General features: G+C 43.5%; 1 protein-coding gene across 4 annotated transcripts in view; it reads right to left on the bottom strand.

Annotated features, from left to right (window-relative positions):
- The window catches only part of ARMH3 (armadillo like helical domain containing 3), a 215,393-nt gene that overhangs the window by 93,917 nt on the left and 93,960 nt on the right, over positions 1-27,516 (bottom strand). For all 4 annotated transcript variants that reach the window (XM_062214560.1, XM_062214559.1, XM_062214561.1 and 1 more), the window contains 3 exons: positions 18,981-19,063; positions 17,938-18,064; positions 8,598-8,673 (listed from right to left, as the gene is read on the bottom strand). In XM_062214560.1, the coding sequence (XP_062070544.1) occupies positions 8,598-8,673; positions 17,938-18,064; positions 18,981-19,063 (286 nt within the window). The remainder of the gene's footprint in view (positions 1-8,597; positions 8,674-17,937; positions 18,065-18,980; positions 19,064-27,516) is intronic.

The raw sequence follows: 27,516 nt of genomic DNA, 5'->3' as shown, positions 1-27,516 counted from the left end.
GGAAGACCTCTCTCCTTTTCTCTGTCTCTACCTCTTTCTCTGTAATTCTTCACAAGCTGTTCCAAAATACAGAAGGACTACTTCCCAACTTCTTTATTTAGAGATTTATTTATTTATTTGAAAAGCAGAGTGACAGAGATAGAGGGAAAGACAGAGAAAGAAAAAAAGAGACAGAGAGACAGCCTCCCATGTGGCAGGAACCAAAGTACCTGGGCCATAACCCGCCACATCCCCAGGCACATTAACAGAAAGCTGCACAGGAAGTAGAAGATCCAGAACTCTGATCAGCACTCCGATGTGGAATGCTAGAATCCCAAGCAGTAACTTAACCCACTGTACCACATGTCTGCCCCTAAGCCCAATCTCTTAAAGAGTCCACCATCTCCTAACACTACCAACTGCAGACCAAGCTTCCAGCAAATATGAACCTTTAAGGGGTGTACTCAAACCATGTGCAAACAACAGAATACTTTTTTAACAGACATTTCTCCAAATAAGATGTAAAAAAGGCCAATAAGCCTATGAAAAATGCTCAACATCACTAGTTGCTAGAGAAATTCAAATTAAAATCACAATGAAATAATAGCTCATAAACATTAGAACAACTACACCCAAAAATAAACAAACAAAAGAAGCCCCCCAAAATATCAGACTTGGCAAGACTGTGGAGAAACTGGTATGTAAAGAGTATGCCACTTTGAGTCACAGTCTGGCAGTTACTCAAAACGATATTCATACAATTATCATATAATCCAATAATTTCAATTCTGGTTATAGACCCCTTAGAAAAGAAAATAGGATCTCACAGAGATTTATGTACACTCACACTGACAGTAGCATTATTCACAATAGCTAAAAGGTGGAAGCAACCCAAAGGTCCATCAATATGACAATGGGGAGATACAATGTGACACATAACATAAAAAATAGTATTCAGTTTTCAAAAGGAAATTCTAGGGACTGGTGCTGTGGTGTAGTAGGCTATGCCTCTGCCTATGGTGCCAACAATCCATATCAGTGCTGGTTAGTGTCCTGGCTGCTCCTCTTACAATCCATCTCTCTGCTAATAGCCAAGGAAAGCAGTGGAGATGGCCCAAGAGCTTGGGCCCCTGCACCCATGCAGGAGACTCAGAAGAAGCTCCTGGTGCCTGGCTTCAGATCAGCTCAGCTCCAGCTGTTGTAGCCATTTGGGGAGTGAACCAGTAGATGGAAGACCTCTCTCTCTGTCTCTCCTCTGTCTGTAATTCTGCCTCTTACATAAAATCTTAAAAAAAAAAAAAAAAAAAAAAAGGCAATTCGAACACATGCTAAATCTTTTTTTTTTTTTTTTAAGATTTATTTATTTATTTGAAAGTCAGAGTTACACAGAGAGAGAAGGAGAGGCAGAGAGAGAGATCTTCCATCCACTGGTTCACTCCCCAAATGGTCACAATGGCCGGAGCTGTGCTGATCTGAAGCCAGGAGTCAGGAGCTTCTTCCAGGTCTCCCACGTGGGTGAAGGTGCCCAAGGACTTGGGCCATCTTCTACTGCTGACTCAGGCCATAACAGAGAGCTGGATCAGAAGTGGAGCAGCCAGAATTCGAACCAGCGTTCATATGGGATGCAGGCACTGCAGGCGATGTTTTTACCTGCTACGTCACAATGCCAGCCCCAACAAATGCTAAATCTGAGGACTATATATACTATATATATATAGTATATACTGTTACTATATATACTATATATATATAGTATATACTGTTACTATATATACTATATATATATAGTATATACTGTTACTACATATACTATATATACTATTACTATATATGCTATATATTTATATATACTATATGTATAGTATATAGTGTGTATACTATATATATACACTAAATGCGATAGGCTAGCCACAAAGGAAAATACCGCATGATTCCTCTACTAGAAGTTCCCAGAGTGGTCAAATTCATAGATACGGCAAACAGAATGGTGTTGGCCAGAGGGTGGGAGGAGGAGGGAATGGAAAGCTAGTCTTTAATGAGGACAGAGTTTTAGCTGAAGAAAAAGTTCAGGAGGTTTATGATGGTGATGGTTGCATAAAATTGTGAATGTTCATAACGCTACTGAACTATATAATTAAAATGGTAAGTTTGTGTTTTGTATGTTTTACCACAAGTGAAAAAAAGTGGTGAAGGCAAAGTAGAAAAAGAATCCAGGGGTGTTTCGGGATAGATTTAACAGGGGTTTCATACGCCGAAGTCACACTCACCTAAAACCATAGCTGAGGGGCGAGTGCTTGGCCTAGCAGTTAAGGTACCCAAGTACCATATCAGAGTACCTGGGGTTGACTCTTGGCTCCGATTCCTGATTCAGCTTCTTGCTAATGCAGTGGTGATGGTTCAAGGGATTTGGTTCCTACTATCAACCAGGGAGATCTGGATTAAGTTCTTGGCTTCTGCAACAGAAGATGGCCAGGCCCTTGGGCCCCTGCACCCATGTGGGAAACCTGGAGGAAGTTCCTGGCTCCTGGCTTCAGATCATCGCAGCTCTGCCCACTGCGGCCATTTGGGGAGTGAACCAGTGGATAGAAGACCTTTCTCTCTGTCTCTCCCTCTCATTGTCTATAACTCTACCTCTCAAATAAATCTTTAAAAAAAAAAAAAAAAGTTCCTGGCTTCTGGCTTAAATTCTGGCACAACCCCAAAGACTGTGGGCATCTGGAAAGTGAAACATCAGATGGGAGCACCCTTGCTCTATTTCTCTTTCTCTCTCTCTTTCAAATAAACAAATATACCAAAAATCTAAAATAAATTCACAGCTTAATCTTATTATTTCATTACAATATCTGAGTCTCCTAAATCACAGATTTTTTTCTTTTAGTATTTATTTATTTATTATTTGAAAGACAGAGTTACAGAGAGGCAGAAGGGGAGAGAGAGAAGGTAGATCTTCCTTCCATTGGCTCACTCCCCAGGTGGCCGCAATGGTTGGAGCTACACCGATCCAAAACCAGGAGCCAGGAGCTTTCTTCGGGTCTCCCATGCGGGTGCAGGGGCCCAAGGACTTGGGCCATCTTCTACTACTTTCCCATGCCATAGCAGAGAGCTGGATCGGATTTGGAGCAGCTGGGACTCAAATTGGCGCCCATATGGGATGCCGGCACTGCAGGCAGCAGCTTTACCCACTATGCCACAGCGCTGGCCCCAGTCGCAGATTGTTTATTGCACTGCAGTTCACTAAGCCCAGCTATGACATAATACAAAACTTCACTTTGCAGCAAAGCAAGCTAGGGCAAAACAGATGATTAACCACATGAGATTTGGTATTTGGATTTTCGTTTCTAGCCGAAGTCTTAAAAAATCAGGGAACAGTGACTATTAGAATAATATGTAATGCTCCCAGTCCCTGGGCAAACAATATTATAGCAGCTTCATTTGATGCTTTGTATTTGCATAACGCTTTTAATTCCCTCTAATGGGAGATCAGCAGGGCCTGATTAATGAAGGGTCATTATTGATGAGCTCTAACTCGGGGGATAATCTGAGCCTATCTGCCACCTTAGAGCAAACAAGCAGAACAGGAAGTTTTGTGCACATACTTCTGGTATTCAAGATTCATCAGCCAACGCCTCTGCTCCTATCACTAATCACCTTAGTCCATATTTACTTTTCATTAGGCTAAGGTGCAGCCCTCAGCTGAAGCGCCTGGGCATCAAACCACTCCTTCTCTCAACACATCCATTTTGGTAGGAGAACTGTGGCTATGAGGCAAATATCGTGGCCCAAACAGGTGTGCGGGGCAAGGCGCGTTGTGGAGACCTAGGTTGGCTTACCTCACATTCCCTTCCCAACCCTCTTTGCTGCCATCAACAATGATTATGGTCTGAGGGCTTATTTTTTGTGTGACATTCAGAATTCTACACACAGCCTTTCCGAAAAGGTGCTATGCTCAAGGAACCTCATTGTCTAGAGGCTCCTGAGAGGCTGTTCCTCAGCCTTCTCAGAAGTACACACGTAAAGATTTTTTTCCTTTTGTTTCTGGAGGGAGAGATGATTTTCAGAGCAAAGGAAAACAGCTACATAAGCACAGAAGCAGGAAGAATGAGGGAGACCGCCTCAGCGTTAGAACAAAAAGATCATGCCATGAACAGGGGCACTGGAGGCGAACTTCCAGATGAATAACTGAGAGACTTAAAAAAACGCACTAAATCCTCTTTCCAAACCCGGGCTTATAACTAACAATAGCAGCATCTAAAACTCAATTTCAAAGAAAAAGTAAACTTCAGCTTAATATAGTCCAAATGAAGAAAAAAACTAGTACACTAATCACAGAGTTAAAACTTTATCTGAAGAAAATTACAGATCAGGAAAAACACCTATTCACAGTGATTCAGCCACTATTTCTTTCTGTGAGCAATTACAGAATACAATTTTGAACCTGGTGCTAATAAAATGCTCATTAAGTGAAAAGCACTAAGATATTAACTTGAAGAGATTCACTAAGGGCTTCGAATTACTTACCTTGAAAGTTGTTTGGTTAGATGAAGGTCAGATTTTAGTCTAACATTTTTCTTTTCTTTCAACTAATTAGGTTAATAGTCAACAGACATCCTCCTAAAGTACAAAATCTCACGGGGAGAGCCAGCTGAGTGGTGGCAGGAAATATTTAACACAGAAGTCTCCAAGCAAAACTTCCCAAATATTTTCCTTCAAGCCCAACGCATGACCCGTCAAAATAGTCTTTTGTGGACCCTTGCTCTGTGGAGGCAGCTAAAGTAATAATTACACTGAAAAGCAGAATCTTAAAGGTGGAGGAATATATATTTTATTCTTCTTATGGCAAAGCAATAAAACAACTCTTCTCTGGGGAGGAAAAACCACAGGGCCCTGTTTGTTGGTGACATCAGGTGTTCCAATAAAAATAGCGGTTTCTAAGCAGCTGCATTTTAAGAATCTCACTGAAAGATCAAACAGGAAGAGAGAGACAATTTGTTTAAACACAAATAACTTTGACAATTAAAGAACTAGCATGACTAAGCCATGAAAGACAAGTGAAAAGCAAGGAGACTGACACTTGAGCAAATTTAAGCCTTCAAGTGCAGGAAGTACTCCTAATTTTCACTTGTCACAATCTAAACTCCCAACCACAGGAACGCCTGAAGCCCTTCTGCTGCCTCTCACCTGCTGCAGAGACGTCGTGAGGGCAGACATCAGATGCTCTGCATTCCAAGACATCCCAAAGACACCATTCGGAGTCCTCATCAAAAGGCAAAACAGTCTGGGAGGTGGCCCAGCTGTAAGGTGTCTGAACATCTCAGACACAACCTAGTCCTTTCCAATAACTGTCAAAAACAAAAAAATGCTACAGGAGAGATGGCTAAGAGTATATTCATTCTGCCTTAGAAATCCTTTCCATGAGTGGAATGAGAAAAGAAAAGCCTTTATAAATAGAAGTGAATGAATTATGCACACCCTCACAATTTTGCTAAGTCTTTACATAGTCTATTCTTGATAATCAACCTGGTGACCAGTAGTTAAATGCCCCACACTATTCCTGGGAGACCTATAGCTCGGATTTTCTTGTTCTCTCAACTATAATTGTGTCATGGATGCACGGCACAAGCTGTCAGAGAACAGCAAAGGGCGCAAAGCAGCACTCATCACACTGTCTTGGTGGAGCACAGGCTTCTGAGAAGAAAGGCAGACCCTTTTTTTGCCCTCAGCTAAGAGAATTCTAACCCAGTAAAGAACATTCCTTGGACCACCTTCATCCAAGCCATCAAGGTCCACCTACAAAGACAAGCAAGACATCCTTCAAAGTTAAGATAACTCCTTAACGTTTACAAAAAGAAAAAAGGTGAAGCAATTCCAGTGTCCACCAACAGATGAATGAATAAACAAAATGTGGTGTATACATAATGTAGCAGAGTATTAGTCTAAAAAGGAGATTCTGACACATGCTACAACACAGATAACCCTTGAAGGCACTAAGCTAAATGAAATGGCCAGTATTTTATAGTTTACTAAAGAATTTTCAACGAGGCCAGCACTGTGGCATATCAGGTAAAGCTGCCACCTACAGTGCTGGCATCCATATGGGTACTGGTTCGGGTCCTGGCTGCTCCACTTCCGATCCAGCTCTCTGCTAATGGCCTGGGAAAAAGCAGTGGAAGGTGGTCCAAATGCTTGGGTCCCTGAAGCCACATGGGAGACCCGGAAGAAGCTCCTGGCTTCTGGCTTTAGATTGAAGCAGCTTCAGCCATTGTGGACAACTAGGGAGTGAACCAATGGATGGAAACTCGCGCGCACGCTCTCTCTCTCTCTCTGCCCCTGCCTCTCTGTAACTTTGCCTTTCAAGTAAATAAATAAATCTTTAAAAAAAAAAAGAATTTTTACATACATCATTTTTACCACCACTACCCTGTGAAAAAGCTGCTATCGCCAGCATTCCCATTTTATAGATGGTAGAATGAGATCCAGTGGCTAGCTCAGGGACACACAGTAACATTATACTAAGATTTCTGTTTGCCTCTATGGCAGCCTTTGATGTAACTGTATAGAAGGAGGCATTACAGTATGGAAGAAAGAGTCCTAGACTTAAGAATTACATGACCTGTGATTAATTTTCAGCTTTGCCAACAAACTGTGGGACCTTCCAGAGTTTAGAATACCTTTAATGGCTCTGTTCCCTTACTAGTGAAAAGTATATTATAAGACACATGTAATATATCCTATAGAATTTGAAGATTAAGGAAGAGAGTATACAAAAGAGCAACACAAAGTCTGGCATTTAGCAAGCAAAAACAGAATAGAATAAAAAGTGGGAAAAGGCAAACCTGTGCTTAATCCCAGCAGTATTTTTCCTTGAACTGGACTTAGCATGGTAAGATTCAAACAGGTCTTTCCAATGACCTCTCAAGAAAATGCAATGGATCTTTGCTACTTTAAGGATATATACTTCTGAGACTTGTTAATTAGCAACAGTGAAAATGATGAGATAATTCTCTGCAGTGAGTTCATCAGGTAAGTTTGGGAAATGAAAAGGAAGGTAGAGGCCTGACAGAGTCATGCAAAGAGAAGAAAGGTCACAGTTACAGGCATCCTTTCAAGTCCAGTGCTCCCCTGGCTATTCAAAAAAAGAAGAGGCCAAAAGCTTAAATTAGCTGCTTGATGGCCTTTGGGAAGAATAAGGACAGCAGCCAAGCCAGAAACCACTGAGAGGAAAGCAACAAAGTTGGAGATAAAGCAAGCATAAAGAAATGTGATCGAGGAAAACAGGCCCCAGATAAAAAGGAGCTGCCTGAAAAGCCTATGTAAATACATGAGCAAACAAAACATAAACTGTGCCCGAATGCACTTCATACTGGAGCCCAGACCTGGTGCTTCACTCAAACACGCTCATGTGTCACCCTGCCCTCCGGTCACAAAGGGATATTTAGGAGAAGGCAGTTTGTATCTCCTGATCCTTAAAGAAAATCTCCTCTACCAGAAGACCCCCCATAGTACCTAAGATTATTTGCTAAGTGTAGACATGCACATATTTGTGAGATTTATAAAGCTACGTTTGTTGTAACATGTCTCCAGGGCCAGGTAAGACAGAGCAACCTTCACTGTGCAATCTTGTTAGCACATCTCTCCCCATGCGCCCTCATCCCAGCCCCCTAGCACACACATTTCACACTTTTCCTTTTATTCCTGGATGCGCCAAACACCATGCTAAATCATTGCAGGGAAAGGACATTTTACCTTTGGAAAAAAAGAAAGATCCATAAACAAACACCACATCCCAGCTCTGTCACACATTAGAATCTATACCAAGTTGTAAATACGTGCATTACTATTACAGGAATGTCTGGCAAGGCTTACATCTGGAGCTAAATCAAGTTCTCCATCTGTTGGGTTTGCCTCTTTACTCAACGTTAATTTCTCAATTGTTTGCAAAAACAATTTAATAACTGTTGAGAAAATGGAAAAATCCCAGGCACAAAGAAAGCAAGGAATGGAAGAAAACACAGAGGTTTCACAAAACTGAAAGCACTTTCTCCTGTCGATTGACTGACAGCTCACTCCTGTGAGTGAGCGGTGCTTCCGCAAGATCCAGACCAACCCTGCATCTGACATAATTTTATCCAACACATTCTTATGGCACCCCTTAATTGTCCTGCTGTTTTAAGGAACCTAAAATGACTTAGCACCATGGACTCCATTTGCTTCTATTCACCACAAATAGCAATAGCCACATATAATAAAATGTCAAAGTTCCAGAACCCTATGAGTCATTCACTGAAGTCATACAGAACCCTAGGAAACAATCTTCAGAGAAAAGCTTTCAGATGGCCTACATGCAAAAAATCACTTTGGCAACTAAGATGCCTGAAAAGGGCTTGCTACTATCTCCGGGTAGAAAATTCATAGAACAGCCAGCACTTCAATCTGTTTCAATACGACAAAATGAAAGTCTGTGTATTCCTGCTTTTCTTGATCAAGTATGACAATTTCTTCCACTCCTACAGACACCATGGCTTAAAATAACACTGTTGTTCCATGCATTGCACTTAGAAAGGTACAATAAACCTCAGGATGAGCCAAAGAGCTCAAAGAGATAAATTCTCATTCCTTACCTGATGTTAACCAGCGCGTGGGTGACCTTGCTAGCTGCTTCCTTCCACTGGCCTGCATTGGTAGAAAGTCTCAGAACTGCGAAAAAGGAAAGGACACCGATCTGTCAAACCCCGGCTATCAGACACAAACATGAGAAATGGAGACACGTCTCAGAATAGCACTATTGGAATAACCAAACAAAGCCTGTGCCAATCTTCTGTTAAACACATCCTCAGCCTACAGAAAAATATAAGAGCTGTTAGAATTCTCTCAACTATTTTCACTGGTACGTTTTTCTCTACCTTCTTTTCAGTTTCTCTCAAAATGCTCTATTCCTTCTCAGCCTTGCATTTTCCCTGCCTGCTTTAATAGAGTTCTACCAGTTTTTGTATCCATTTAAAATCTACACTGGCATAGTGACATGAAGGCAAGCTGGCTGCCACATTTACTGTTCCCCTCATGGCCAGGGCTGATTTAGCGAGCACAGCTGTCTGAGCGAGTGTCCCCTCCTGCTTCACAGGTATCTTTCGGAACTCAGTCGAACTCTCCAGAGAGAGGATGGTTATGTTTCAATCAAGGAGTAACCTGTTTCTGCTCCTCTTACTTAACTGTGTGAACTGCAAAAAGAGGCAAAAGGCATACTCTTCCCTTATCTGACCAAATTCTCTCTCTTCTCCAAACTCACCCACTGGACAGGTGACTGAAACACGAAGCTGACACAACGTCTATGAGCTATGATCCTTAGGGTCACACTTTAAAGCAGCTGTGCAAGCACACGCTAGGTACGCCAATCATGTGTTTTTAATGAATGGCTAATTAACAAGAGCTAAGTATGTGGACACTTTACTATGTCGAAGGCACTGGACAAAGGTAGGTCACGGTGATATGGCACACAGATGAGGAAACTGAGACTCTGAGGACACAAAGGACTGCGATCATTTGCACAAGTTCTACGCGATGAAGATGGAATTTGAACTCGGAGCGAATGAGCCCAGAGCTGGACTTTCGTAAAGAAGTGAGTAAAGAGCATGATCGCTGATACCAGTTGTCAGGGTCCAAGGCCGGCTCCCACCACCTTCTATAGAGTAACAGCAACACTGACACGAAAGGAAGGATTGCTGTGAGAATGTGATGAGTCCATAGACAGAAAGCTTTAGGATTAATGGCCGCCACAGAGTAAATGCTATGTAAGTTTTAGCTATTATTAATTTCAAGAGACTGCTTTCCAAGTGAACAAGACTTTTCTCAGGGAGAGGAGAGTGAGGCCCAACTAACATTAAGAGATATGTGACTCTTGGGGCCAGCGCTGTGGAAGAAGTTAAAGGTTAAAGGTTCAGGTTAAAGCCCTGACCTGAAGCGCTGACATCCCATATGGGCGCCAGTTCTAGTCCCGGCTGCTCCACTTCCGATCCAGCTCTCTGCTATGGCCTGGGAAAGCAGTAGAAGATGGCCCACGTCCTTGGGCCCCTGCACCCATGTAGGAGACTCAGAAGAAGCTCCTCGCTCCTGGCTTCGGATCGGCGCAGCTCCAGTCGCTGCGGCCATCTAGGGAGTAAATCTTCGGATGGAAGACCTCTCTCTCTCTGCCCCTCCCTGTAACTCTTTCAAATAAAAATAAATAAATAAATAAATAAATCTTTAAAAAAGAGAGAGAGAGAGAGAGAGGTGTGTCTCATTTGAAAGAAACTACACATCTGAGCGCCATCACAAACTGCTCCTGATCCAGGATCCCTGTGCAGAAAGAGCAGCAGAAGCAGCTCTGTCGGAGGCAGGGCCCACGGCTGCAATGGGGGAAAGGAAAACTTACCTGGCTGCTTTGTCTCTGCTCCAGGCAATTTTACAAAACAGAGAAGATGGAAGCCTTATTTAAAATATTATCAGACTGTTACTTTTCTAATTCACAAGATTTAGTGCAGAGGAACTTGGTACAAGTCCAAGTTAGAGGTCTACGGTCTGAACTCAGGTTTCACCATGTGCATGTGCAAATTTATTCAGGTAATGAACAAAATGATTTCAGCAGGTTAGATGCCTTTTATCAACTCAATTGTGAAGTTTATTTAGGTGTACTGGTTTTTCATTAGATCCTCCACAAAATCATAAGTTTTCTGATGACAAGGGACTAAACATTTAGGGAATTGAGCTGAATTTTCCCCTTTCCACTTTCAGAGAGGTCCACAGATTACTTCTCAGTAACATCCTGTCATTCCTGTGCCTTAGTGAACAGGCAGCCAGATGACCTCATTACCGCATTTCCTTTGGAAACGCCATCAGATTTCTATTCTTTCTAAGCTACCAAATTTAAACACAAAATTATTTCAAAATGCCCTAAATACTTCAAACTAGTCATTTATGTAGCAAATTACGGTGTACAAAAATAACATACTATGCAACCTCTAAAAATGCGTTTGGCACAGCAGTTAAGATATTGCTTGATGGGCTGGTGTTGTGGCGCAGTGGACTGAGTTGCTGCCTGTGATGCTAGCATCCCATACAGGCAACTGGTTTGAATCTTGGCTGTTCCACTTCCAATCCAGCTTTCTACTAATGGCCTGAGAAAAGCAGCAGAGGACGACCCAAAACCTTGAGCCCCTGCACCCATCTCAGGGACCCAGATGGAGCTCCAGGCTCCTGGCTTTAGCCTGCCCTAGCCCCAGATTTGGGGAGTGAACCAGCCGATGGAAGATATTTCTATCTCTAGCTCTCTCCCCTCCCCTTTGTAACTCTAACTTTCAAATAAATAAATAAATCTTAAAAAAAAAAAAAAAAAAAGACATTGCTAGAGACAGAATCTCATATGGAGTGCCTGGTTCAAGTTCTAGTTCCTCTGCTTCCAATCCAGCTTCCTGCTAATGACTTTAATCATTTGAATTCCTGTCACCCACATGGGAGACGCAGACTGAATTCTAGGCTCCTGACTTCAGCATGGCACAGCCCTGGATGTTCTAGGTATTTGTGGAGTGAACCAGCAAACACAAGATCTCTCCTCTCCTTTCTCTCCTCTCTCTCAAATAAGGAAGTAAAATTAATTAATTAATTTTATATATATATATATATAGAGAGAGAGAGAGAGAGAGAACAAGAGACTTATGATTTCATAAGCTTATGATTTCATTTAGCTTAGCAGTTAAGCCACCACTTAAAGGATACTCACATCCCATATCAGAGTCCTTGGGTTTGAGTTCTGGCTCTACTCCCTATTCCAGCTTCCTGCTTAATGCACACCTTGGAGGCAGCAGCTCAAATAGTTGGATCCCTAACATTCACTTGGGAGACTGGACTGAGTTTCTGGTTTGAGTCCTGGCTGCGCCACTTCTGATCCAGCTCCATGCTAGTGCACATGAGAAAGACGTAGAAGATGGCGCAAACACTTGGGTCTCTGGACCTGTGTGGGAGCCCTAGATGGAGCACCTGGCCCCTGGCTTTAGTCTGGCTCAGCTCTGACCATTGCAGCCACCTAGGGAGAGAACCAGCAGATGGAAGATCTCTCTCTTTCTCTAACTCTGCCTTTCAAATAAATAAATAAATCTTAAAAAAAAACCAAAACTGTGGAGCCTATGATGGGCTCCAGAAAGAAAATATTTTTGTTTCCAGAACTACTACTAATACATGGGACTATCAGGTGATCTCTACAGATAGGTACTGTATTAGTAATGGGGCCAAAGTCACCTAAAATTAAAAACTGCTCTTGGGGATGGCACTGTGGCATAGCAGGTAAAGTCGCCGCCGGCGGTGCCAACATCCCTATGGGCACTGGTTCAAGTCCCACCTGCTCCACTTCCAATCACCTCTCTGCGTGGCCTAGGTAAGCAGTGGAAGATGACTCAAGTCCTTGGGCCCCTGCACCCATGTGAAAGACCTGGGAGAAGCTCCAGGCTCCTGACTTTGGATCAGCCCAGCTCCGGCCACTGTGGCATTTGGGGAGTGAGCCAAAGATACAAGACCTTTTCTTCTCTTTCTGCCTCTGAACTCTGTCTTTTAAAATAAATGAATAAATTTAAAAAAAAAAAGTTGCTCTTGACTTGCACTCAACCTTAAAAACAAACTTTGAAAGAATCATATTTCCATATTATACAACCACATTCCAGAAAAAAGTTCAACATACAAAGAAACTTAGTAATATCCAGCAACACCATAAAAATCATGATGCCTAGGACCTGTAAGCAGGAGAAAAATCAATCAATAAAAACAGCTCAGGGATGGGGCCGGCGCTGTGTCATAGTGGGTTAATGTCCTGGCCTGAAGCACAGGCATCCCATATGCGCACCGGTTCAAGACCTGGCTGCTCCACTTCCAATCCGGCTCTCTGTTATGGCCTGGGAAAGCAGTAGAGGATGGCCCAAGCCCTCGGGCCCCTGAACCCACGTGGGAGACCCGGAGGAAACACCTGGCTCCTGGCTTCAGATCGGTGCAGCTCCAGCTGTTGCGGCCAACTGGGGAGTGAACCGTCAGATGGAAGACCTCTCTCTCTCTCTCTCTCTCTCTCTCTGCCTCTCCTCTCTGTGTAACTCTGACTTTTCAGTAAAATAAAATGAATCTTTAAAAAAACAAAAACAGATCAGGGCCAGCACAGTGGCGTAGCAGGTAAAGCTGCTGCCTGCAGTGCCGGCATCCCATATGGGTGCCGGTTTGAGTCTCGGCTGCTCCACTTCTGGATCCAGCTCTCTGCTATGGCCTGGGAAAGCAGTAGAAGATGGCCCAAGTCTTTGGGCCCCTGCACTCGTGTGGGATACCCAGGCGCAGCTCTGGTCACTGCGGCCAGTTGAGGAGTGAACCATTGGATGGAAGACCTCTCTCTCTCTCTCTCTGCCCCTCCTTCTCTCTCTGTGTAACTCTGCCTTTCAAATAAGTGAATAAATCTGAAAAAACAGATCAGTGATTGCTAGGCAGAAGGTAGGTAGAACAGCTAACCTCACAGAAGTACAAGGGAAATTTTTTGGATGATGAAACTCTTCTACTTGTATATCTTGCTTTTTGTGATAATTATAATACTATACACGTTGATCAAAACTCAGAACTACATACATTAAAACATGAATTTTATGGTATATGTAAATTATGCCTAAAATTTTTAATTAAAAATTTTTCTTTCTACCATACTTTTCATATTTTATATAGAATAGAGAGCACTGAAACACACTATGTGCTACTATTTGTGTGTTTCAATGAGTGAAATTGTTCACCTTCTTATTTCTGCTCTCCTGGTTAACATATTCATTCCCTTGGCAGATCTGGGCATTCACAGGTACCCTTCCGTATCCTGCCACTGTAGCTACAAGGGAACAACTCCTTTGACTTAGGTAATGGCTCACTGAGCAGGTATGTCAGGCTTTTTAAAATATCTTCCCTACTCCAACTCTCTTCCCTCTCCTCCTTGAAACACATCTTTGTTTATCCATAAACAAGCACTAAGGCCTCTGGGGCACCTGTTCACTGCTGGAAAACTCCCCATTCCCAGCAAACTCAGATGCAGAAGCAGGCAGTACAAATCACACCCGGGGACACAGAGCACATCCGGTCAGGAGAACTGTGCTAGGAGTTTTTTTAGATTTTTATGAGAGGCAGAGAGACAGAAAGAGCACACTCCCATCTACTGGTTCACTCTCCAAATGCACACAATGCCAGAAGCTCAACCCGGATCTACAGAGCAGGAACCCAATTACTTGAGCCATCACCACCACTTTCCACAGTCTAACAGAAGGAAGCTGGAATCAGGAGCTAGAACCAGGAATTGAATCCTGGTACTCCAATTTGAGACACAGGTATCCAAACCAGCATATAAACCACCAGGCAAAACACCTGCCTGTTAGAAGGTTCTCAGGGAATTTTTCTTGGCTCCTTAGTAAAGAGACAGTGTCACCTGGAATTTGCTGCTATAAAGTGAAAAGATCTGACACTAAAACTATTATATTGAAAGTTGTAGAGAAACAGAAAAAATTTGGGTACTTGCAAACATTGTTGAGCAAATGACCATACCATCCCAGAATTGCCATTCCTTAGAGTTCTTTGAAAGTGTGATAATTTGCTACACTCAAAGATAGTTTTAGGGGCCAGTATTGTGGCAAAATGGGTTAACTCACCACCCACAATGCCAACATTCCATGTCAGAGCACTGGTTCAAGTCCCCACTGCTTTTTCGCATCCAGCTTCCTGCTAATGTACCTGAGAAAGCAGAAGATGGCCCAAGTAGTGAGACCCCTGCCACCTTCCTGGGAGAACTGCAAAATGGGTTCTTAGCTCCTGGTTTCAGAACCCTGGCCCAGTCTCAGCCATTGCAGGCATTTGGATAGTCACTTAGTGGACGGAAACTTGTTCACTGTCTATCTGTGCCTCTCAAATAAATAAATTTTTTAAAAAGTCTGTAGTGCAGGCATTTGAACTAGCAGTTAATGTCCATTGGAATGCGTGCATCCCATATTGGAGTGCCTGGGTTTGAGTCTTGGCTGTACTCCTGAATCCAGTTTCTGCTAGTGCATATCCTAGGAGGCAGTAGGTAATGACTCAAGTGCTTGGATCCTTGACACCCATATAGAACACCTAGATTTAGTTTCTGGCTTCCAGCTTCAGCCTGACCCAGACAAGGCTGTTGAAATTACTGGAGCATAAACCAGCAGATTGGGTCTCTCTGCCCTTCTCTCTGCCTCTCAAAAAATATTTAAAGATTTATTTATTATAAAGGTAAAGTTAGAGAGAGAGAGAAAGAGAGAGAGATCTTCCATCCACGGTTCACTCCCCAAATGGCCTCAATGACTGAGGCTAGGCCAGGCTTAACCTACCATACCACAGCAACAGCCACTCCAATAAATTTTTTAAAAAATTTACTTGAGCTTTGGCATAGTGGGTAAAGGCGCCACCTGCAGTGCCAGCAATCCATATGGGCACCAGTTCAAGTCCCAGCTGCTACACTTCTGATCCAACTCTCTGCTGTGGTCTGGGAACACAGTAGAAGATGGCCCAAGTCCTTGGATACCTGCACCCACACGGGAGACCCGGAAGAAGCTCCAGGCTCGTGTCTTCAGATAGGCCCGGCTCTGGCCATTTCGGACATTTGGGGAGTTAATCAGTGAATGGAAGACTTTTCTCTCCCTCCCTCTCTCTCTCTCTCTCTGCCTCTGCCTCTCTGTAACTCTGCCTTCAAGTATATAAATAAATCTTAAAAAAAAAAAAAAAAACTTATTTGAAGTTTGTAGGATATGCATTGTTGTACAGCAGGTTAAGCCACTGCCTGGCATGTCTACATCCCAAATGGAATGCCAGCTCAAGTCCTGGCTACTCCACTTCTGATCCAGCTTCCTGCTAATGTGCTAATGGGCATCAGTGGATAATGGCTCAGGTACTTGGGTTCCTTTCACCTGCATGGGAGACCTGGATAGAGTTCCCAGTTCCTAGCTATTGTAGCCATTTGGCAAGTGAACCAGGAGATGGAGGATCTCTCTCTTCTCTGTTTCTCTCTCTCTCTCTCTGTCACTCTGCCTTTCAAATACAAATTAAACTTTTTAAAAGATTTATCTATTTATTTGAAAGGCAGAGTGACAGAGAGGGAGAGACAGAGAAAGAGAGCTCCTCCATCCCCTGGTTCACTCCCTAAATGGCCACAATAGCTGGAACTGGGCCAATCCAAAGCCAGGAGCCAGGAGCTTCTTCTGGGTCTCCCACATGGGTGTAGGGGCCCAAAGGCTTGGGCCATCTTCCACTGCTTCCCCAGGCCATAGCAGATAGCTGGTTTGAAAGTGGAGCAGCTGGGACTTGAACCGACCCCATATAGGATATTAGCGCTGCAGACAGCAGCTTTATCTGCTATATCACCACGTTGACCCCAAATAAACATCTTAAAAGATGCCACAATTTACTTGAAAAACAAAATTTTAAAAATGTTTGCTTCCACAGCTCTAAAAAAGAAAGCCTATTAGAAAAGTTAAAAAAAAAAAAATAATTTCCTGGTGCCGACACTGTGATACAGCAGGTAAAGCTACCGCCTGCAGTGATGGCATCCCACAGGGCTTCTGGTTCGAGTCTCAGTTACTCCACTTCAGATCCAGCTCCCTGATGATGCCTGGGAAAGCAGTGGAAGATGGCCCAAGTACTTGGGTTCCTGCACCCACGTGGGAGACCCAAAGAAGCTCCAGGCTCCTGGCTTCAAATCAGTCCAGTTCCAACCATTGCAGCCATTTGGGGAGTGAACCAGCGGATGGAAGACCTCTCTCCCTCTCTGCCGCTGCCTCTGCCTCTCTGTAATTCTGCCTCTCAAATAAATAAGTACATTTCAAAAAAAAAAAAAAAGAAAGAAAAAGAAAATTTCAATAAAATAAAGTTAAAATTTTTTCCCCAGGCAATCCTTTTCTACTGTTTGCTTTTATTACTTCTCTTAGTACTTATTCCAAATCCCCTCTACTTTTCGCATGATATAGTAGTCTTGAGCAGAGGCTGGGGTTTTCACAAACAGTGTCATCACAGAGGATAAAGCAAACTAATCTACAGTGACAGAAAGCAGATCAGTGGTTGTACATGGATGGGGCACTGCTGGCGGGGGCGGGAGAGGGGTTGAAGGTAGAGAAAGGGACGTGAGAGAAGATTCCAAAGTGACACAAGTTAATCTTGGGGAGATGATGCATATACTCCTTCTCTGGACTGTTGTGACAGTTTTTAGATGCATATGAAACATATGTCTGTATGTCAAAACTTGTATATTTTAAATGTGTGCATTTTATTATATGTCAATTATATCTGAATAAAGCTATCATGTTAGTGTTTGTTTTAAAAGAAAAAAAAAGCACAGTTTTACTGAGTGGCTTTCTGTTTCTGTTTACCTTTCAAACACCAGGTAGGACCTACTGGGCCCCTTCCCCAAACTTGCAAGCAAATGTGAGCTCTTTCAGAAGTAAGGTATACTCTGTGTATGGCTGCAGAGTAAATTTTGAGCAAGCCAATCACCAAAATTTACAAGGACTTTTACCTAATGCCCACTTCCTCTTGTAAGCTATGCTAAAAATATGTAGGTACACTAAGTCTCCTTAAAATCCTGTACCTTCTCAATCACACAGTGTTCCTGCGGGTCCAAGCTCTTTCACTTGCTGTAGTCAAGTCCCACCTACTCCAGCACCCCCACCTCACTGGCGCTCACTGAATGTACAAGCTTCCCTGCTCTCTTTCACAAGCAACAACAAAGGATTGCTAACCGGCTTTCCACTGAGATAAAATCTTTTGCCTCCAGGCAAAAGGCCCACCTATACCTTTCTGTTGCCTGAGAAGAGGATACTACTATATTTCTATGCCATAGCTGTAGAGGAATCTTTTCAAGTTTCTCCTCTTATTTGCCAAAAAACAGACAGCTGATGGACAGAGAAGAATAAAAAGATACCTTACCCATGGAGTAGAGGTTGTCAAAGCTCTGGTGCATGCGGATAATCTCATAATAAAGTTCATCATAGCTGCTGGGGGTTGGCAGGAATGTGTCGCCGTATGTGATAAACATATTAAATAGGTTCACAATCTAAAAAACAAAGCAAAAGCCCATATACAGGCAACGGGTTATGAAGACCAGAAATGTATTCTAATGGCAAAGTGTAGCCAGTTCTCGCTGGCTTGTAAAGATTGTTTAATTCTGTTAAATTGTTAGGAATTTTGTAAGTCAGTTAAACACAGCTATTATTAAACTTCACTTGTACAAACACAATTAAATAAATTATAAAAAGTTATAATAAATACTCAAGCCTTATCACTTCTTAATTATTTTCTGTCTTTTCCTGTTCTTGACACTCCTGGGATTACTCCACATCTCTTCCATCTATGGAATGGAATACTATATAAAGCTGTGCTATGTACCTCCTCCCACCCCTGCTTGACTCCGATGTCACACTGACAGCTTGAAACTGGCCATGCCGGCTGTAGTTATACAATGGAAATCAGTTCCAAACCAAGAGTTTCTCCCACTGAATGAATGTTGAACATTTACGAACACACTGGGTAATGTCCTAAGAAGATGGCCCAAAGGCACAATGGCCTCCTTATAACCCAAAGAACTAGCCCGATAAACAAACATCTGTGATATCCCTCAGAAACCAAGTGCAACCATGATGGAATCACTCACATTCTAGAAGCACTGCCATCTGCCAACACAGACTGCAGTAGTATGGTACAGGCAGTCTCAGCTGGGACCAAGGCTCACCATTCACACACAGAAATCTGACCTATACGTGGCCCTGCCACACAACACACTCTCATGACAAGAAAAGAGTCCTGGCTTGCCAAAGACACCGGTGAGAATGGAGAATTCTGTACAAAAGGAAAAATATAGCCTGGTTCCCTCTATAACTTAGTTCCCAAACCACCAGCTCCAATTTTTAAACCAATCCATTTCTACCTTAGCAAGAGGCTTCAGAAAAAGAAATATTTGTTTTGTTACTCACCATAAGAGCTAATGTAAAAATGTTGTGTTTGGCCAAAAGTACAGTCTCATTTGACATAAGGAACTTCAGCAAATTTATCAAGGCTTTAAGAAAAAAAAAAAAAAAGGTATCAACAAGCTATTCAAACTATAATCAATAAAGTTAAATAAAAGCAAGCTATCTCTACAGCTAGAATGAGTAAGTCTCAGCTCCTGAGGTCTTTCAATAAGTAAAGAAAGGGGTATACTTAAGGAAAACACTAACCTTACCAGGCATGTCTGTTTATTTGGCCACGGAAGATTTTTTTTTAAATCTACTTCTTTTTACACTTCTTAAATAAAAATTAAGCTCAGAAATGTGACTATAAAACTGACATCTTGGTGTTCTAAATTTACTACCACATGGTGATCTCCTCATGAAATCTGCTCAATTTACAGGTCAAAACAAGGGCCCCCCTTTCATTCTAGGCTGCTAGCATCCACTGTCACCAGTCTTAGCCAACATCACTGCTAAGAGGAACATGTTATCAATCCCAACTGGTCCCCAGATGCAATAGGTATATGATAACCTACAGCTCAGCTTCAGCTCTGGGTGGGAAGAGTTTACAAAGAGAGGAAAAGCCTGTAACTGCTCCAGCTATTCAAACAAAGAGCAGCCTCCTGCCTCCCCTTGACAATGACAACATTCACCAAAAGGCTCCCTCTCTGCCCGGCGATCCTCACTGAGGAATGGCTGAAATCAACAGTGTAGCTTAAAAACAGTTTACAAATACTAAGCATTAAAAAAAATTCTCAGCTGCTTTGCACTCATTCACCTAGGATATCTGTCCATGAACAAATTCTACTTCTGTGCCCACGGTGAATAATGCTCTGTACATAGCTCCCTTATTTGAAAGGGAGCCATAAAAAGGGGGTTCAGCAGCTGCAACAGCCTGTGATCCTCCTGTTCTCCCCTTCAAAGCTCCCCCAATAAAAGGCTGACCTCTCCCTTTCTATGATCATTTCTGCTTCTTTGCTAGCAAAGAAGTCCACTCTGCCAGGGCTGCTGTCTGAGCTTTGTATGAAGTTAACTGCCCTTGGAGATGGGATGTGAGCTTTGATTTGGAACAACAGGGAATAGTTAAGCAGGATTGGGACTCCCCAGATCTTTGCTGCGTCTCACAAACCGCTTGAAAGCACAGGTGCACTACAGAAACAGAAGCCAGGTAAGGATGAGAGCCCGGTTTCACCTACATTCTACTTCTAAAGCCTCATTCTTCCCCTCAAATAGCAAAATGGCCTTGTAGAAATGAAGGGGGTAGGCTCCTCATTCATGAAATCTTTACCCCTTCCCCGGCTGAAGCCCTCTGGGGCTTCACAATGGAAACAAATGACAGGTATCTGGCCCCTCAGATGGTGTCCATTAAGAAGCGATCTGTTGAACTAGACAAAAAATAATTTTTTTAAAGCTCCATGGAAGGCCGGCACCGCGGCTCAATAGGCTAATCCTCCGCCTTGCAGTACTGGCACACCGGGTTCTCGTCCTGGTAGGGGCGCCGGATTCTGTCCTGGTTGCCCCTCTTCCAGGCCAGCTCTCTGCTGTGGCCCGGGAGTGCAGTGGAGGCTGGCCCAAGTGCTTGGGCCCTGCACCCCAAGGGAGACCAGGAGAAGCACCTGGCTCCTGGCTTCAGATCAGTGCGGTGCACCAGCTGCGGCAGCCATTGGAAGGTGAACCAACGGCAAAAGGAAGACCTTTCTCTCTGTCTCTCTCACTGTCCACTCTGCCTGTCAAAAACAAAAAACAAAAGCAAAATGAAACAAAACAAAAAAAGCTCCATGGAAGCCCATTTTGGATCACACAACCTGCTTAGCTCCTACCAAGAACTTAGGGAATGAAAGGGGCTAGCTAAAACCCACATAAAAATAAGTAACATCAGCCTAAAAAACACTCTCCCTAACAAAGATCACTTTGCTGAGCTATTTAGGGCTGCCTTCCTAATGGCCTATTCCAAAAGGTTAAACAAGCCCTGTTAATAGATAAAACATCTGACAATCAGACTCTGAATTCTCAGGAGACAAGAGAAAGGGAGAGAAGCACGCAATGGTTAAAGACAGACAAAGCAGCTTTTGCACACGTCAAATCAGCAGGGGCTTTTGTCCCCAGCACACATAGTATAAAGATGCAGCTTCAGCAGTGGCTACCTGGTAATTAAGAAGCAGGAAATCTAGAAGAAAGGAAGTGGGAACAATGATTTATGGCTCCTCTGCTGGACTACAGCAACTCTTGATCTCTGGCATTCAGTCAATGATGACAAAGTGATAAATACAAGGAGAGGAAGAAAGTGATTTTGGCACAGGTCAAGAGACAACCTGTGTCCCAACTGCCACAGAGCCCAGCAGAGCCCAGCAGTACTGAGAAGGAGGGTCCAGCACTGCGGTCCTCTGAGAGACAGCACTGTGGGGACACAGCCGGCCCCTGCTGACTCGGGTCAGGTGCCTCTTCCTCCTCCTCCCCATCAAAGAGCCACAGTTTTCTCACTTGAAAGCAGTCATTTCTGGAGGAATTTTAACAGGCTCTAAAACGGACAAAGCAACCTTAAACGTGGCTCTTTCAGACCTCTCCAAAATCCCATGCATTGTGCTTCTGTCCTTTGTCACCTCCCTGACTTTGCACTCACTACATCAGCTGTTCAGTGTCCTATACACCACCACACACATACACTTAGATCCTCTGACCTGATATGATAGGAGTCCTGAGACTATTGCTGACCATTGATTTAAGAGCCAGAAAGAAACTCAGAGGTCATTTAATACAATTTCCTCATTTTTGGACATGAAAACTCCATGCCCATCACACTTCCCCCAAATTAGTGACAAAGTTGGGAACAGAACATGATCTCCTGTCTAGTGTTCTTTCTACCATTCCACGAAGATAAGATTAAACAAAGAAACATGCCAGAGCAAGTTGAATGCTAAACGGAGAAGCAGTTTACTATATATATATATATATATATATTTTTTTTTTGGACAGGCAGAGTTAGACAGTGAGAGAGAGAGAAACAGAGAGAAAGGTCTTCTTTCTGTTGGTTCACCCCTCAAATGGCCACTACAGCCGGCACACTGTTGCCAGCGCACCGCGGCAATCCAAAGCCAGGAGCCAGTGCTTCTCCTGGTCTCCCATGCAGGTGCAGGGCCCAAGCACTTGGGCCATCCTCCATTGCCTTCCCAGGCCACAGCAGAGAGCTGGACTGGAAGAGGAGCAACCAAGACAGAATCCGGCGCCCCAACCGGGACTAGAACCCGGGGTGCCAGCACCAGAGGTGGAGGATTAGCCTAGTGAGCCGCAGCGCTGGCCAGCACTTTACTATAAATGGGATGTTCAGTCCCATCAACTAGACTGCTGAGATGGTTCTGTGGGCTCTACTTTACCCCTTTCTCCACCTACTGGCTACTCCAGGTTGTTTTTGTGCATTTGGTCCCCTTGTTCTCTTGGTCCCCATCTGCTTCTTAAAGTACAGGGGTTTAATATTTCATTATTACCTTCCTACTACTTGCTCTCAGAGTGAAAAGATTACCAGTAGCTTAGCTCAGCCCAGCAGGAGCCACCTCAGCACAACCTCTTATCCAGCTCCTTGCTACACTAACTACTTTCCTTTCTCTGTCTCTCTCTCTGTACATCTCACCTCTCACACCTCTTTCCCATCTCTTCTTTGTCTCTACTTCCTCTTTAGTATCTTAAGTAAAAAAGAAAACAAAAAAGAAAGCACATAACAATCAACTGAAACTGTTTCTAATTCCTTTACTTAAGGTTTCCCCTTCAAAATTATGTCCTGCATAGAACACAACTGGAAAATGACTTTAAAAGGAGCCCAAATCTCCCTTGTATATACAAAATCAGAACCAAAACAAAAGAACATGGGTATTTACAATTAATACCAAGCTTACTACCAAGTTATTATGGTTTAAAGCTTTGCACAGGGTTTAGACAGCAGGCCAAAAAGAGTACTCTGTTTCAGGGGCAGCTTCAAGGACAGTAGAGAATAGAGAAGAGACACTCAGGAAGTCAGTGCCAACACACAAGCAGCCCAGAGCTCAAGCTGGCCACCTCCTGGTTCACCATGCTCCACCCACACACGCATTTTTAGAAAACTGCCCTTGATCCACTTGTCCACTTGATGCCATCTGGGCTCACGACCAACCAAACTGTTCCAAGGACAGTCACACAAGTAGCAGTACATAGAGGGAAGAGGGAAGCTAACCACAAAAGATAAGAAGTTGATAGAATAAACATAGTATTATTAATTAGTCCTATGTCTTTAAGAGTTTGCTATCAAGTATAGTACATGTAGTCATTGTGAAGATATGAGGGGCAAGATGTACTTCTTTTTCCCTCTTTTACCCTTCAGTTTACCATGCTTCTCATTGGTAAACAAGAGTTTTTAAAAAGGAAGTAAGGGGCCGGCGCCACGGCTCAATAGGCTAATCCTCCGCCTTGCGGTGCCGGCACACCGGGTTCTAGTCCCAGTCGGGGCGCCGGATTGTGTCCCAGTTGCCCCCCTTCCAGGCCAGCCCTCTGCTGTGGCCCGGGAGTACAGTGGAGGATGGCCAAGTCCTTGGGCCCTGCACCTGCATGGGAGACCAGGAGAAGCACCTGGCTCCTGGCTTCAGATCAGCACGGCGCACTGGCAACAGTGCACCGGCCGTAGCGGCCATCTGAGGGGTGAACCAACAGAAGGAAGACCTTTCTCTCTGTCTCTCTCTCTCACTGTCCACTCTGCCTGTCAAAAAAAAAAAAAAAAAAAAAAAAAACAGATAAAAAATAAAATAAAAAGGAAGCAAGGTATAAAGGGCTTACACCAAAAGGCCTCTTCCTCAACAAAGGCCTGACTCCAGGACTAATTCCTGTAGGAACTCAAAACGGTGTCAGCAGTTTTACCCAGGAGGTGAGTAAGGACTACTCATCCCCTGAAGGGAATGGCACAGCTTATGAAAAGAATATCCTTTTAGGTTAGAAGAAGTTTGGTGAGCGAGACTTCCCAAGCCTTAAGACACAATACCCTTAATTCCCATATTCCACAGCCCAGAAAACACCAACGCCAGACATGTCACAGATGAATGCCATTCCTCCCAAAGAGTGACAACTACATTGCTACCTGTGCTAGAAGTCTGTACAGAGCACCTCAAACCCTCCTCTCCTCTAATGCCCTCACCCATAAAAAGAAACACCTAACTACAGAAACCACCTCCCCAGCTGCATCCATCTCTTTCAAAGTCAGAAAAATCATGGTCATAAATGGCAAGGATGGCAACAAATTTATTAGGTCCCTGCTGGGTGCTAGGTATTATATAAAGCACTCAAAGTACATCACTCTCATCGAATCCTCTTAATTATCCAAATAAAGAGGTATTACTGTTCGCATTTTACAGATGAACAAACTGAAACTCAGAAACTTTTAAGTTACCCAGAATCACAGAGCTGGATGAAGCTAAATTGCAACAAGGGTGGCAGCCCAGGGAGAAGATCCATGAACTCCCCGCCCCCCCACTGCCACTGAGGTCTATAAAACTTCTGGTTCCACCTAAACTTCAATTTTAAAACTTTGGGCGGGGCAGGTGTTTGACACAGTAGTTAAGCCCCCACTTGGGACACCAGTATCCCACATCAGAGAGCCTACGTTTGAGTCCCAGCTCCATTTGATTCCAGCTTCCTACTAATGCACATCCCAGGCGGCAGCAGACGGTGGCTCAAGTACTTGGGTTCTCTGCCACCCATGTGGAAGATATGGATGGAGTTCCTGGTTCCTGGCTTTGGTCTGGCCCAGGCCCAGCTGTTGTACGCATTTGGGAAATGAACCAGTGGACGGAAGATCTCTCTCCCTCTTTGCGCCTTTCAAATAAAATGAAAACTTTTTTAAAAAATGAAAACATCTGTTGGTGGTGAGGAGTGCTTGCTATCTAGGGCCAATACCTATACTGGTCACACACACACACACACACACACCACTAATTAGCCCCTTACAGATCAAAGTGGACAAAGGAAAATTCCTATCAGATCAGAGTCCATCTCTCCTCTAAGTATCTCAGAACTTCACTCCACTACCCTGGGACACTTTAACTTGCACACACTCAAATTGAAGAGGTTGAAAAAGGGACTCAAACAGATACATATGTATCCATGTTTACAGCAACACTATATCCAACAACCAAAAGGCAGAAGTCCAGTGTCCATCAATAGGTGAATAAATAAAATACAGAATACACATACAATTAATTATTTTTCAGCCTTAAAAAGGAAGGGATTTCAAACACATACTACAACATGGATGAACCCTGAAGACATTATGTTAAGTGAAATAAGCCAGTCACAAAAGGACAAACACTGGGAAAGGTACTGTGGCACAATGGACTGAGCTGCCATTCCTGACACTGACATCCCACAGCAGAGTGCCATTTCAAGTCCCAGCTGCTCTGCTTTCGATCCAGCTGCCTGCTAATGTGCATGGGAAAGCAGCAGAAAATGGCCCAAAAACTTTGGGTCACTGACTCCAATATGGGAAACCTGATGGACTTTGGGATCCTGGCTTTGATCTGAACAAGCTCCAGTCAACACAGCCATCTGGTGTGTGCAGCACAGATGAACGATCTCTCTCTCTCTCTCTGTGTCACAGCGCCTTTCAAACAAATAAATATGTTTTAAAACAGACAAATACCGTCTGATTCTACTTATAAGAGCACAGAGTCAGGAAGTAGCAAAGTAGTTGCCAAGGGCTGGTAGAATGGTAGACTGGGGAAAATGAGGGGTTAGTGATTGGTGAGTTCTTAATTTCAGTTTGGGAAGAGGAAAACAGTCCTGGAGACAGAAGGTGGTGAGCATAGCACAACAATGTGAATATATTTATTAACATCAGAAAATATATACTTAAAAAGTCACAATGGCAAGTCTACGCTATGTGTATTTTATTACAAATTAAAAACAAGACTAAGAGGTCCGTGTCTTTCTTTCTTGAGAGTACCATGAGTCTTACCAACACTCCAACCCCCAGCTTTCTGCAACCCCTGCCTGTTGACATTCTCATCATGGGACCCCATATTGAGCACAGGGTCAAAGAGATGAAGATGCTTCCTCATTGATGGGGAAAAGGAAAGAAGCCAAATATATACTGAAGAAGCAGAGGGTGCATGGACACTTAGGCAAAAGAGCAAACTGAAAATGAATCCTGAGCAGCTTCAAGACAACACCGTGGCAATCATCAGAGTAATAAAGGCAACTACCAGTCTCCTACCTAGTTTCAACCAACCCTTGGGAGCCTGGTGTATCACAACTGGTCAAACAGCATGACAGCAGTAAGTAGGGGTTCTGACTTTTCTGCATGTAGATGCAGGTGGAATAAAGGACAGCATGCAGGCTCTAGGAGCTGAGTCAGGGCTGTGTACTTAATGGTTCCCGAAGTTCCAAGTGAATCTCAAGAAGTGGAGGCATCCAAAGTTTCAAATAAGGAGAGTGTGGTACCATCCACCTGGGAATCCTGTCGTTTTACACAGGCTCCCGTCACCTAACACGCACCCTTGTTTATAGGGTGATTCCTAGCATTAACTTTCCCACACAATAAGGACTTCCCAGATTTTTTCTATCTGCTTTCAATTCAGGGGATAGGAAAGAAATAGCAGCAAATCGTGTTGCCACGTAGAAGTACAATGAATAATGGATATGGGAACTTCTCCAGAACTGAAACTTGTCCCCTACATCGAGGTAAACCAGGTGCAGAGAGGAACAAGCCAACCACAGGAAGACACAATTAAGTGGTAGTCAGACTCCTGCCTTGGAGAAGCAGAGGGGAGGCTTAATTACAAAACCAAGTGAATGACATTTAAATAAGATTAAAAACAGGAAGGAGACAGAGAGCCTCCAGCAGAGCAAAAATAAATGTCTCCAAAGAATCAGGTCAGAGAGAGCTATTTGAGCAGCTTTCATAAACTAAGAAGTGAAAGAGAAAGCAAAACTAAGACTCAGCCAGATCCTATTTTGTAGCCTGGCATGGAGCTAGGATAAGGTGCCACAGAACCCAATTCAAAACCTGCTCATTATTGGAAATGGATAATTTCACAGTGACTGATAAAAGAGAAATATTAGCATCTCCCTTGCTTATAAGAGAAGTCAAAGAATTCAAAGGACAGGCTGGAAACAGCACTAGTGTAACAAGCGAATGCCACCAAAACCCCAGAGGCACTAAAACTCCAGCCAATTCCAGCATCTCTGGACAAAAATCACCAATTATCCAGGGACACTGCCAACAATCAGCAGGCTCACTGTCAATCAGCAGAGTGGTACAGAAGGATTTAGAAGCCAACACCTGCCAGTAGAATAATTTAAAAATACACTAGGTGGCTTCTCAGAATACAGGCATCTGTCTGGCTGCAAACCTAAGCATCTCACTGACACAGGCCTATGAATCAAACAAAATAATGAAATGGCTTTGGTTGTGTGCTATGAGCCTCTCTAGGTGAACAGAGCACACGAGTCAGTATGTCAACAGCTGCATAGCCAAAAGGTTCCCCACCCCTCTAACTGACCCAAAACA

The sequence above is a fragment of the Lepus europaeus genome, chromosome 17 (genome assembly GCF_033115175.1).
Source record: "Lepus europaeus isolate LE1 chromosome 17, mLepTim1.pri, whole genome shotgun sequence".
NCBI classification, from domain to species: Eukaryota; Metazoa; Chordata; class Mammalia; order Lagomorpha; family Leporidae; genus Lepus; species Lepus europaeus.
The sequence above is the reverse complement of the archived record's forward strand: the minus strand, read 5'-3'. Positions and strand labels throughout refer to the sequence as shown.